The sequence below is a fragment of the Primulina eburnea genome, chromosome 1 (genome assembly GCF_022965805.1).
Source record: "Primulina eburnea isolate SZY01 chromosome 1, ASM2296580v1, whole genome shotgun sequence".
NCBI classification, from domain to species: Eukaryota; Viridiplantae; Streptophyta; class Magnoliopsida; order Lamiales; family Gesneriaceae; genus Primulina; species Primulina eburnea.
In genome coordinates this window covers 40268801-40282057 of record NC_133101.1, presented here as the reverse complement: position 1 = coordinate 40282057, position 13257 = coordinate 40268801, and the positions used below count along the sequence as shown (strand labels likewise).

General features: G+C 37.3%; 1 protein-coding gene across 1 annotated transcript in view; it reads left to right on the top strand.

Annotated features, from left to right (window-relative positions):
* The window catches only part of LOC140806992 (uncharacterized), a 20066-nt gene extending 7060 nt beyond the window's left edge, over positions 1–13006 (top strand). Inside the window, exons 3-8 of the mRNA XM_073163618.1 lie at positions 8985–9099; positions 11191–11367; positions 11434–11541; positions 11623–11686; positions 11778–11876; positions 12886–13006. Coding sequence (XP_073019719.1) covers positions 8985–9099; positions 11191–11367; positions 11434–11541; positions 11623–11686; positions 11778–11876; positions 12886–12984 — 662 coding nt within the window. The 3' untranslated portion in view covers positions 12985–13006. The remainder of the gene's footprint in view (positions 1–8984; positions 9100–11190; positions 11368–11433; positions 11542–11622; positions 11687–11777; positions 11877–12885) is intronic.
* The last annotated feature ends 251 nt before the right edge of the window (positions 13007–13257 follow it).

The following is a 13257-nucleotide window of genomic DNA, read 5'->3' as shown; positions in this document are numbered from 1 at the left end:
ACATATTTTAACATACATAAACTTCATCATTTTGCATTGAGATATGTTTCAAAGCAAGTGACTCATGCATAAATGCGCCTGATCAGACTAAACCACAGTACTGGGCTGACAGGGAAAACTGCCACATACATGAGATCCCCGGTCATGCTTTACCGGGTGGATTGGTCCCTGGTCATGCTTTACCTCTATCCAATTAATCCTGATGTAAACCCGGTCATGCTTTACCGGGGTGGAGAGGTCCTCGGCCACGTTCACTGACTTCCAAACATGTTCATAATTTGGTCACAAAACATTTAGCATACCTAAAAAAATTAAAAGATTTTCTTTTGCACGTCGAACATACTTACTTGGCGTTGAGGGATTCAATGGATCTCGCTTGGGGCCATTGCTGCACATACTAACATGAATTCTAATACATATCTTGCATAACTTAGATGTATAGTCATGCTCCCACCCAAAAATGACAAAACTTCCTAAATCTCTCGGGACTTGACTTCGTTTAATCATTTGTACTAAATCATAACATCAAACCCCAAAACAATCCCTAAAAAAAATTTAATAATTTTTTTTAAATGGACAAGGACCCCGGGTAAGGGTCCATGTTGGGGTCTGTGTAGATGCTGCAAATTTGAATTTTGAAGGAAAATGGACACGGACTCCGTGTCGGGGTCCGGGTAGCCTCTTAACTTGCAAACTCGCGAAAATTCACTAACTTATTGATTCATTCTTCCAATCCAAGCCTAGGGACCATGAACTAACACCTCGAGAATCATCCTAGAATGCTATTACATTGATTCAAACCCGTACAAACACCCCAAACGTCCCCAAGCATCGACAAGCAACTTCAGTACAACAATAACCAGTAATTCGACATCATTTCGCTTCCTACGATTTCTATTACATCCCAAGCCAATCTTGACCCAAACGAACCACCAAATAACACCTAAATACATCCCATAACATATCTAAATGAAGCAGCACAAGCCCAAAGGTGCCTGCAACTCAAAAACTTCAAAACATGATGAACATCATTTTTATAAGGTTTGAGCAGTCACACAAAAACAACCATAACGCACTCGTTTCTTATCCAAATATTTCGGATTTACTGTCAAACCAAAGGTATCGAAAAGTTCTACATTTCATATGTTGAATTTTTTTAATAAAATTGACCGAGAGATCGCAGTATTAAAAATGACAGCAAATTTCGAGTTTTGAGATCCAAAAACGTTTCAAAATTGATCCAACACATTTCTGCTCAAACGTTGCACAACATGCATGAATTTTCACGCATAATAAACAACAACACAAATAATATGACAAGATCGATGCAAGAATTAAATAATATACATGCTTTTTGATATTTAAAACTCACGATACGGCGATACCGAAGCGGAAACGGTGCGAGGGTTGATCCGAGACGATTTGTGGCTCGATTTCTTGAAGAAAATCCAACGAAAATCTGCAGAACTTTGACAAGGGGAGGGTGACTACTGGTTTTCACAAAGAACCCTTGCTCTCCTCACACAAAAACTGAAATGGGGACGAAATGAAAGTGTGTGTGTGTGTGTGTGTCGTGTGTTTTGTGTAAAAATGCGTGTGTGTGTGTTTTGTGTGTGTGCGTGTGTTATAAATACAATTAGGGGAAAATTGCTTAAATCAATAATTAACAAGCTAATTAAATGTTAATCCCACTCTTTTACCGAAAATCTCCTAATTAAAATTAAATACACTACTTTTAAAGTTTAAAATCTCAAAATCCCTTAATAAATTAAATTAGGCTTTTAAAATGCTAAAAATTATAAACCTTTTAAAATACCCCAAACCCAACTTAAAATAAAATACAACATTTTGAATTTCCAAAATCGTTGCCGGCCTCTTTTCCTCGATCTCGCATCGAATAATCGCCTGAAACATGAAACTAAAGAAACATTTTAACGTGCATCACATAAACATAAATAATTAAAGTAATGCAATTTAATAAATCATGCATCGCTAAAAATCATTTTAAACTTAAATAAATAGTTTAACAATTAAATAAATGCATGGGTTTTACGTATACTAAATTTGGGCTCTACAGTTCCTCCCCCACTTAAATAAATTTCGTCCTCGAAATTAAGTCTTACCAAACAACTCCGGGTAGTGATTTCTCATATCTGCCTCGGTCTCCCAAGTGGCCTCCTCCACTGATTGATTCAGCCACCGAACTTTTACCAGCTTGGTCACCTTGTTCCGAAGTCTCCGCTCCTGTCTGTCTAGGATTTTGATAGCTCTTTCTTCATACGACAGATCTGTAGCAAGCTGCAATGGCTCATAACTCAAAACACGCGAAGGATTTGTTAGGTACTTCCTCAGTATCGAGACGTGGAACACATTGTTTAACCAGGTAGGGCTACACAATAAGCTAGTGTTCCAACTCTGTTAAGAATTTCGAACGGTCCAATAAATCTCGGACTGAACTTGCCTCTCTTCCCAAACCTCATAACAACCTTTATGGGTGCTATCTTCATGAAGACATGATCACCTACGACAAACTCAAAATATATTCTCCTCTTGTTTGCATAACTCTTTTGACGACTCTGTGCGGTCTTCATCCTACCTCGGATCTTGACCACCACATCTGCAGTTTGCTGAACTATCTCTGGACTAAGTTCTGATCTCTCACCGACTTCATCCCAATGAATCGGTGATCTGCACTTCCTCCCATACAATGCCTCGTAGGGAGCCATACCTATAAATTCTTGGAAACTGTTGTTGTAGGTAAACTCCGCAAGTGGTAGCTTCGATTCCCAATTACCATGGAAATCAATCACACAGGCTCGTAATAATTCCAACAAAATTTGAATCACTCGATCAGACTGGCCATCTGTCTGAGGGTGGAATGCTCTACTGAAAAGAAACTTCGTCCCCCTGGCTGTATGTAAACTCTTCCAAAAGGATGATGTGAACCTCAGGTCCCTGTCGGACATGATAGAAACTGTGATCCCATGCATCCGGACTATCTCCCTGATATCTCCCGTCTACTGTTAGTAAAAAGGTGGCACATCTGACCGTGTCTGCGTCCTGGAGCTCCGTAAACGCAAAAATGACTTAAATGGACTTAATCCATTCTTCCGCTATCATCAGGTCAGTAGTCCCCGAGAACTCCTTTGGATCCATCCTCTTAAACCTCTCGTAGACTGCCTCCGGTCTGGGCCTCGCCCCTGTGTCCACTCTAGCTTGGTTCCCAGCAAAATGTGCAAAGAACTGAGTCATCCCTGCAAGCATATGAGCCTGAAAATCTGGGGTGGAGGAGGAGGAGTGACCTCTCCCCATACTGGGCTTCCCTATTCTCATCGTCTGCTACACTCACAATCCAACGTCTGGGAGGCATAATGTTCCAACATTTACCCAACACGTAAGCCCAACATTCATGAACATAATACTAATATCATAAGATGAACGTAAATTGAACTCAAACATGCACATGCTGAAATCATGACTGGTTACATATTACATGAATGAACTTAAAACTTTAAAACTCACAGACTTGAGGTGTGACTTCGTGAGCTTCTCGCATCTGGCAGTAGGCATAACCCTTTACAAGAACACCGCTCTGATACCAACTGTATTGTACCGTACTTTTAAACTACTTTAAAATTTGGAGAAAAATAAAAATTTTCTTAATTAAATAGACACCTTCAGATTCCGATAATCATAAACTGATCATTCAAAATATTTGCAACGGAAAGATCACAAATAAAGTTTGCTAAAAACACTTGTTTAAATATTGTAAAAAATAACCCGAAATCAGAGTATTTGGAACATTGCAAAATTTCTTAAAAACATGGGCGGTCCTCGGGTTTAGCCTCCTGCTCAGTCCAAGCCGGCTCATTGGTCCCCACCCCTCGTCTCATCAAAGTCATCATCACCTGCATCGATCAAGTCTAGTGAGTCTAAAAACTCAACATGCATGAACTGGAGATAGCAAGTAGTACATGATAAAACTACACGCATCTTTAAAGTAGAGTTTACATACTTGAAACTTGAACGTAATAGCATTAACATACTTGAAACATTAACGTAGTAACATAAACATAGACATGTCATCACCATAAGACTTTTCATAAACATGCTTGCTTCATACATACTTGAACATACATAAACTTCATCATTTTGCTTAGAGATATTTTTCAAAGCAAGTGACTCATACACAAATGCGCCTAATCAGACTAAACCATAGTACTGGGCTGACAGGAAAAATCCACTGCCACATACATGAGATCCTAGGTCATGCTTTAGCCGGAGGATTGGTCCCTGGTCATGCTTTATCGCTTTCCAATACTGATCTAGACCTGATCATGCTTTACCGGGGTGGAGAGGTCCTCGGCCACATTCACCAACTTCCAAACCCGTTCATAATTTGGTCACAAGACATTTAGCATACCTCAAAAACTTAAAAGATTTTCTTCTGCTCGTCGAACATACTTACTTGGCGTTGAGGGATTCGTTGGATCTCACCTGGGGCCACTGCTGCACATACTAACATGAATTCGAATACGTATCTTGCATAACTTAGACGTATAGTCATGCTCCCACCCAACAATGAAAAAACATCCTAAATCTCTCGGGAATTGACCTCGATTAATTATTTGTACTAAATCATAAAATCAAACCCCAAAACAGTCCCTAAAAAATTAATAATTTTTTCTTAAAAGGACATGTTGGGGTCCATGTAGATGCTGGAAATTCTCATTTTGAAGGAAAAATGGACACGGACTCCGTGTCGGGGTCCGGGTAGCCTCTTAACTTGCAAACTCGCGAAAATTCACTAACTTATTGATTCATTCTTCCAATCCAAGCCTAAGGACCATGAACTAACACCTCGAGAATCATACTAGAATGCTATTACGTTGATTCAAACCCATACAAACACCAAAACCTCCCCAAGCATCGACAAGCAACTTCAATACAACAATAACGCGTAATTCGACATCATTTTGCTTCCTCGATTTCTATTACATCCCAAGCCAATCCCGACCCAAACGAACCACCAAATAACACCTAAATACATCCCATAACATATCTAAATGCAGCAGCATAAGCTCGGCGGTGCCCAACGAAGCCTGCAACTCAAAAACTTCAAAACGTGATGAACATCATTTTCATAAGATCGTCGGTTTGAGCAGTCACACAAAAACAACCATAACTCACTCGTTTCCTATCCAAATATATCGAATTTACTGTCAAACCGAAGGTATCGAAACGTTCAACGTTTTATATGTTGAAAGGTATTCCATAAAATTGACCGAAAAATCATAGAATTAAAAATGACAGCAAATTTCGAGTTTTGAGATCCAAAAACGTTTCAAAATCGATCCAACACATTTATGCTCAAACGTTGCACAACATACATGAATTTTAACGCATAATAAACAACAACACGAATAATATGACAAGATCGATGCAATAATGAAAGAATATACATGCCTTTTGATATTTAAATACTCACCATACGGCGATACCGAAGCGGAAATGGTGCGAGGGTTCATCCGAGACGACAAGTATATATCGCTGGTGTCCCAAGATCTCTCACTGGTCTCCGCCCGCGGTCTCGACCTCATAAATACCTACAACAATCAAGTCTAGTAAGTCTAAAGACTCAACTTGTATATATATCGTGGATAACAAGTAAATATATCATAAAATCGCATGCAACATAAAAATAACGTATCGTAAAGCGCATGGTGAAAATCGTATCATGAATAATTATATCTACGTGCATATCTGAAAAATCATACGTAAAATCTTTGCTCCATAGAGATCTGTCATATCATAATTTTCTGGTAGAGATAATGTTTCTAAGCATGTGGCCCATAACATAACGTAAGCGCCTGATCAGACTAAACCACAGTATACTCGGCGGTAGAGATCAATCACAGCCCTTGGACTGGATGTCCGTACCCATAAATAATCATAACCGGTCGTAAGTCACCAGGCGGAGAGGTCCTCGGTTGCGCCTACCGACTTCCAAATCCATAAACGTAAGGTGGCCACAAGACATATAGCATATATCTCAAAAATAAACATTTTATATTTTTATGCACGTAATATAATTATAACCTTATTTTTACCGAATGAGTTGGATCGCTCCCAGGCTTGCTTGCGACATACTACTAATATGTGACACATGCAATAAATCTTAACTTGACAAAATTTTAACAATAGAACAAAAAAAAACGAGACGATTCGGACCAACAACTTGATTTTTAACCATGGCTTTGTACCAACCCGAACCAACATTAAACCGACGTTTAACCATGATTAAAAATACCCTACACATACTGAAAACATGCATAATGACTGTAAAACACGAAAATGTGTGAAAGGAATCCAAAAACATAAAACACTCTTTCGAGAGTCATTTTGGCACCTTTCACCGTAAATTCTCGTACGACCTCTAAACTCGACCAAATCACAAACGGCCAAAAACATGACTTTCCTAACTCATTGAGGTACTGTCCAGACCAAGACCATGGGCTAAAAGCCAACCAAGAACTCCAACAAGCACCAAAACCAAAGATGAAAGTTGCTGTCAAAAAAAATTCCAGCAGTGGCAACTTGTGTGTTTGTGGTGTAAACTCTGAATTTTATTGACCAATGGCTTGAACCACCGTCCAAGGACTCTTACCAACATCCTAATGTATGGCTTGGACCATGGCTAAGGGCTAAAAGCCAACCACAACCCAAGCAAATACCTAGGACACGGAAACATACCAACCGAGAACTCAATCCTGTGCAATGAGATGTATCGAATTGTTCTATTGTCTTGTGTCGTTCCAGTGACCATTTGATTGACCATGGATTGATCTAGACATGATGAAGTGTTGTATGAACCATGGCTATGGGTTACAAGCCAACCACAATCCATTCAAACCCCCAAAACCGAAACACACTCATACAGATTTCAGAAACTTTAAAACCGAGGAACATGTGCCATGTAAATGTAAAAATCTGATGAAGCCATGAACCAAACCTTGAAAGGATGATTTGGTCACGTCCTTGACATGTTAAGGTAGAGTTCTAATCATGGCTACAGCCCCTAGGACAACCAAGACTTGAACCCACCCATTAAACAACTAGATGACAGAACCGTGACTCCATTTCTGCACTTGAGGGAAATGTTGCTGTCATTTCCTTGTTTGTGCATGTATGGACTTGAAACATTGAACCCAAAACACCCTAACTCATTCTAAATTATGCCTAGAAGCAGCTTTGAGAGCCTGGAACCGAGAAACTCCCTGAAAGCAACAAAAACACCAAACTCGTGAAGTTGAAAACGAAGGAGTTGAGAAATTCCGTACAGATTTCTTGAAATGTTGCTGTAATTTCGAGTTGTTGCTTGAATCATGCATATATATAATGATTTAAAATATCTATAGGACTTGATTGTAGAGCAAAGAAACAATATATACATGCCTGGAAGTTTTTTTTAACAAAACAAACCAATACTACGAATACGAGCGACGGAATCAGAGTTGGATTTCCTTTCTTGTTCTTGTGCTGATCTTACACGATTTTCAGCGGTAGTTTTCTCTCATATTTTGAATGTAAGGGTGGGGAAGGCTAGGTAATGAAGGTGCAAGATAAAAGAGATGTTAAATGAGTCTTGAATTGCATTTAGTTTAGAGTTACATGTGAGAATTTGAATTGTTTCTTCAACCTTGCTGTAGCTGTTCTAATTCTTTTATCCTTGCTGCTAATTAACGATTTTTCTCAGCTGATTCCTACTGATATTTCGAGCATATGAGTGTAGGACATGAGGGTAAGTAAGAGGAATGTTATAAGTGGTGTTAAAGGGCCATAATATGCATTAAGATGGAGGTTACAAGTCAAGAAGTGGAATGGTTTTGAATTATTCTTCTCCTCCTAGCTGGCCGTGGGTTTTGTTGCACTTGTTTTGCTGTATATTTTCTATGATTTCCTTAGTAATTAGTTGGGGAGAAATGAGGTGTAATATTGTTTTTGAATTACTACTAATTGGTGAATTAAAATGGGAATGAATACTCCATGAAGTGCAATTAGGAGTGGTTTGAATGGAGAGTTATCAACCTTTGAATTATTTTAAATGTTGGACCCAAAATTATTTTTATTAATTTGCATGGTATCTTATTGATTAAATCTTGTATTTGAATTGCTTAAAGTTTAGCACCATCATTATATATTTAGTGAATTTACACATTAACTTTAGGTTAGATTATTGCATGGCATTCATGACCTCAAATTTAAATATTCAAATGCAATGATTAATTTCTTGAATATATTATACCTAGATTAATTCATCTTCATTTGTTTACACATTTTAATATAAGCTTTACTTAAATATTAACATAAAGAACTATATTTAATAATTTAGCTCTTAATTAATTTAAATAAATCCTAAACCATTCTATTTCTTTAAATTAAATTATTCCTTGACTTGAATTAAATTTAGGAATATTCTCTTATTATTAATCTTATCTTTAATCTCCAAACTCCAGTCAAACCTCGCGTATTTATCCCGAAAAGATAAAACTAAACATCTCTCTTTCACTATGTGAAAAATGACATTTTACTTCGCCAGACGTTACTTCGGCAATAATAATTTACGAAGTAATACATTACCAATAACTTCAGTAATAACACAAGCGAAGTAAAATAATATATTTTACTTCGGATGTTTAAAAACACGGGCTTCACTATTTTTTATTATTATATTTTACTTCGGTATTTCAATGTTGATGAAGTAAAAAAGAAGGAAAATAAGTTAATGCCGAAGTAATAAGATGAACCGCGCTGAACATTTGGTGAGTGTTGACATTTTGCGACGGTTTTTGAACCGTCGCCGATCTCTCGACGACGGTTTATAAAAACTCTGTCGCTATTAGCGACGGTATTTCAAAAGCCGTCGCTAATTAGCGACAGATTTTGTAAAAACCGTTGCTGAGTTATATCGATTATATTCATAGACGAGCTCATTAACGCGCCACATTTTCCACTCACCGCCATTCTCGCTTCGAACCGCCAACACCACCGCCGTTCAACTCACCGAGAGAGAAGCAAAACACCACCACCACCACCACCGTAAGTCTAGTTATTCCGTCCCTGATTATCTTTTTTCCAATTAATCTGTGATTTGAAGTCTGTACTGGTTTTGATTTGGCATTCATGTTTTCACATACGTTTTCTGTAACATTTGCTTTAAAGAACCCTTCCTGTACCTGCTTCCCTTTGATTCCATCTTCTATCATTTTTACTCTTACCAGATTTTTGGAACTTCAGCTTTTGGTGAAAAAATTGATTGCAAGTTTTAATATTCTGGTTGTTTGGATTTAGAAGCTATAAGAATGAACAAGTAGACTTTTAAAAGGAACCGAGCGGAATTCAAACTTTAGCTATTACCACATCTTTTCTCATTCTTACTTTTCCACTAAGCACTAAATTATCATTTTATTTCTTGTTAGTCATTGTCTCCGTCGATTTTTTTTTGTTTTTCTAACTTATATGCATCTGTGTAGTCTTCTTTTGTTTGTTAATCAATAAGTAGTCTCCTCTCGTTTTTTTTTTTGCGCTCAACAAATTAAATTGAAAATGACATTATTAAATGTAATATTTTCAGGTTTAGATCAAATTCATTGTTATATATTTCTGGTATTTTGCTGTATTTAAATGGATAAATCTTGGATTCACTCGGATAGAAGGTCAAAACAGTACGAGGAGGGTGTGGAACTGTTTATCAGAGGTTGTTTAGAGAATCCCCATATTGACCCCAATTTAATTCATTGCCCTTGTTGCAAATGTAAAAATCTTAAAAAAAGACCAGCTAAGTCCATTCGAGAGCATCTTTATTCCATGGTTTTAGTCAAAATTATGTGAATTGGATTTGGCACGGTGAGTCTGCTGAAAGTGACAAAGTAAATTGGAGCACGAACAAGGAGCCAATTGGTAACTATCACGGACACTTTGAAACCGCTAATATGTGTGAGGCAGCATATGATAACTATACAGAAAATCCAGAAGCGTTTATGGAATTTTTGGAGGAAGCAGAGAAACCTTTGTATAGTGGTTGTAAGCGTTACACAAAGTTGAGTGCAATTGTGAAACTATACAACACCAAAGCAAAGCATGGGATGAGTGACGCTCTATTTTCCGATCTACTAATGGATTTTGGGGATATGCTACCAGATAATCACAACCTGCCAACCAAAATGTATGATGTAAAAAAGACATTGAGTTGTTTGGCGTTGAGTCATGAAAAAATTCATGCTTGTTCCAATGATTGCATTCTTTATAGGAAGCAACATAAAGACTGCGTAAACTGCCCTAAATGTGGCTTGTCACGGTGGAAGCTAAACAAGAAGAACGTTGAGAAGAAAGGTGTTCCTGCAAAGGTGTTGTGGTATTTCCCTCCCATACCAAGATTTAAGCGCATGTTTAAATCTCTACATACCTCGAAAAATTTAACATGGCATGCAGAAACCACAGGAGTTCCCGGTCAGTTACGTCATCCAGCTGATTCACCATCTTGGAAGTTGGTGGATCATATGTGGCACGACTTTGAAAGTGAACCAAGAAATCTTCGCCTTGCACTTGCAGCTGATGGCATTAATCCTTGTAGCAACCTTAGTAGTCGGTACAGTTGCTGGCCAATTATGTTGGTCACCTACAATCTGCCTCCAAACATGTGTATGAAGAGAAAATTCATCATGCTAACTATGCTCATTTCAGGGCCTAAACAGCCAGGAAACGATATAGATGCCTATCTTGATGTGTTAGTTGAAGATTTGCAACGATTGTGGGATTGGAGTTGATGGTGTCTATGATGCTTATCGTAGACAATTTTTCACTCTTAAAGCAGTCTTACTATGGACATCAATGACTATCCAGCCTATGGTAACCTTAGTGGATGCACTACACATGGTTATTATGCATGTCCAGTATGCAAAGAAGATACTTGTGCAAAGCATTTGGAAAATGGGAAGAAAATGTCATTTGTTGGTCATAGACGATTCCTACCACGGTTTCATCCATATCGGAGGCAAATGAAAGAGTTCGATGGTATGGAAGAACATGGAGAATCATCTACACCATTATCTGGGGTTGCTTTGTTTGACAAGCTTTCTGATATAAGGTGTGTTTTCGGAAAGAAGATTATTGTGCATCTATATCATGCAGTCACCTCTACAAAGATTTGAAGAGAAAAGACAAGGCTGATTTGTTTTCGTTTGTGGATCCCGGTGATATTCCTACATGCCCGATTGGCACAGATGGCCGTGACTTGTCACAACATATTGCTGACCAATTGGAAGCAGTGTGTATAGATAGCATATGCTTCATCCCCTACAACACTGGGTAATAATTTAGTTATTTATAAATGTCTACTTCATGGTACTCAATGATGTAATTTCATTTTTTCAGGTATCATTGGATCTTGACAATCGTTAACGAAGATAAGAATATGGTATATTTATTGGATTCTACGTCTAACAGGATCCGAGATGATACATGGAAAACTATTGTGACAAAGTAGGTAGTAGCTTATGTTGATTTCGAATACATTAACTTAAAAATATAAAAAAAAATAACTTCTTACTTTTTAAAATGTAGTGGGGTGAAGATGTACAATGCCTCTCAGGGTATTTCTAAAGGGCCATGTTATAAAATATTGACGGTATGTATCGTACTTATTTGTGAATACATGAATTGGTAGTGGTTATTAATTAGATTGTGATTGTTGCATTAACTTTTCAATTCCATTATAGGGTAATATGAAACAAAGTGGTTCGGTTGAGTGTGGATATTGTGTTATGAGGTACATGAAAGAGATTGTCGATTGCGATGATCCACACTTGGAGAAGATGGTGAGTTTCTTCTTCGGATAAATTTGTTGATTGATTGAGATGAATTGTTGTCATTAAGATATATTTTATTGTTGAGATAATGTGTTGCCATTGGTCAATATTTTATTGTTGAGATAACGTGTTGCCATTGGAATATGCTTTATTGTTGAGATAATGTGTTGCCATTGGGATATATTTTATTGTTGAGATAATTGCTTGAGATGAATTGTTGTCATTGTGATATATTTTATATTAGTGTTAAAAAAGTTAATATATGTTAATATATTTGATACATTGGGGGTTGGTTTGGGATCACGTCTCTGGGACATTGGGAAAATGCTATCATTGTAGTTGATAGAATATTATAATATTCATTGTATCCTTTATGTGATGCGAATCGTTTCCATTGTTGTTACATAATTATAGTCAATGCTTTATAAGAACTGGTTTTACTTGCATGATTTGTCCACTGTGCATATGGGCGATAAGGTAGTGGCCTAATTCTAGCATTTTCTTCGAGGAAATGATAAAATGTTCATCTTAAATCTACTCAAGTGCTTACATTCATTTTTCTTCCAAGTTCCAATGAAACAAACCTGTCATTGACATCCACGTTTCTGTTTTTTTTTTTCCTTCTGTTTTTCCTTATTTTTCTTCTCTGAATGCATGGTGATTGGGGTGCAGTTGAAGGGATCAAACATATGATAAAAGTTTGAATTCAGCGTATGATTTGTGATTGATTGCTTGTTTTGGTGGAAACAATTTGTGGGCAAGTGCAAAAGTTTAGTGTTTTTTTTCTTTGATTGGATGGATCACTCTGTTCTTTCATAGATCAATGCTTCCATTTGCCACCTTGTTTTATATTCCTCAAAACTGAAATCGAGTTGATTGAATTTGTTTCCCTGTTGTGCGTTAATGGTCCATGGATAAATAAATTTGCTTGGTGTTCGATATGCTACATCATTTTTCTATTTGGGTGGTTTTTATTTGAAATAGAAGAATCTAATGTATTTTCTTTTTCAAATTTCAGTTTGCAGGATGCATCAAGAATCAATATTACACCCAATGTCAATATGACGAGGTCAGAAGTGAATGGAGTGAATTTGTTTACTCCCATGTAGGTGCTTAGATGGAAGGTGTATGTTGGGATAAATATTTTGTTTACTCCCATGTAGGTGCTTAGATGGAAGGTGTATGGTGAAAATCGTATCATGAATAATTATATCTACGTGCATATCTGAAAAATCATACGTAAAATCTTTGCTCCATAGAGATCTGTCATATCATAATTTTCTGGTAGAGATAATGTTTCTAAGCATGTGGCCCATAACATAACGTAAGCGCCTGATCAGACTAAACCACAGTATACTCGGCGGTAGAGATCAATCACAGCCCTTGGACT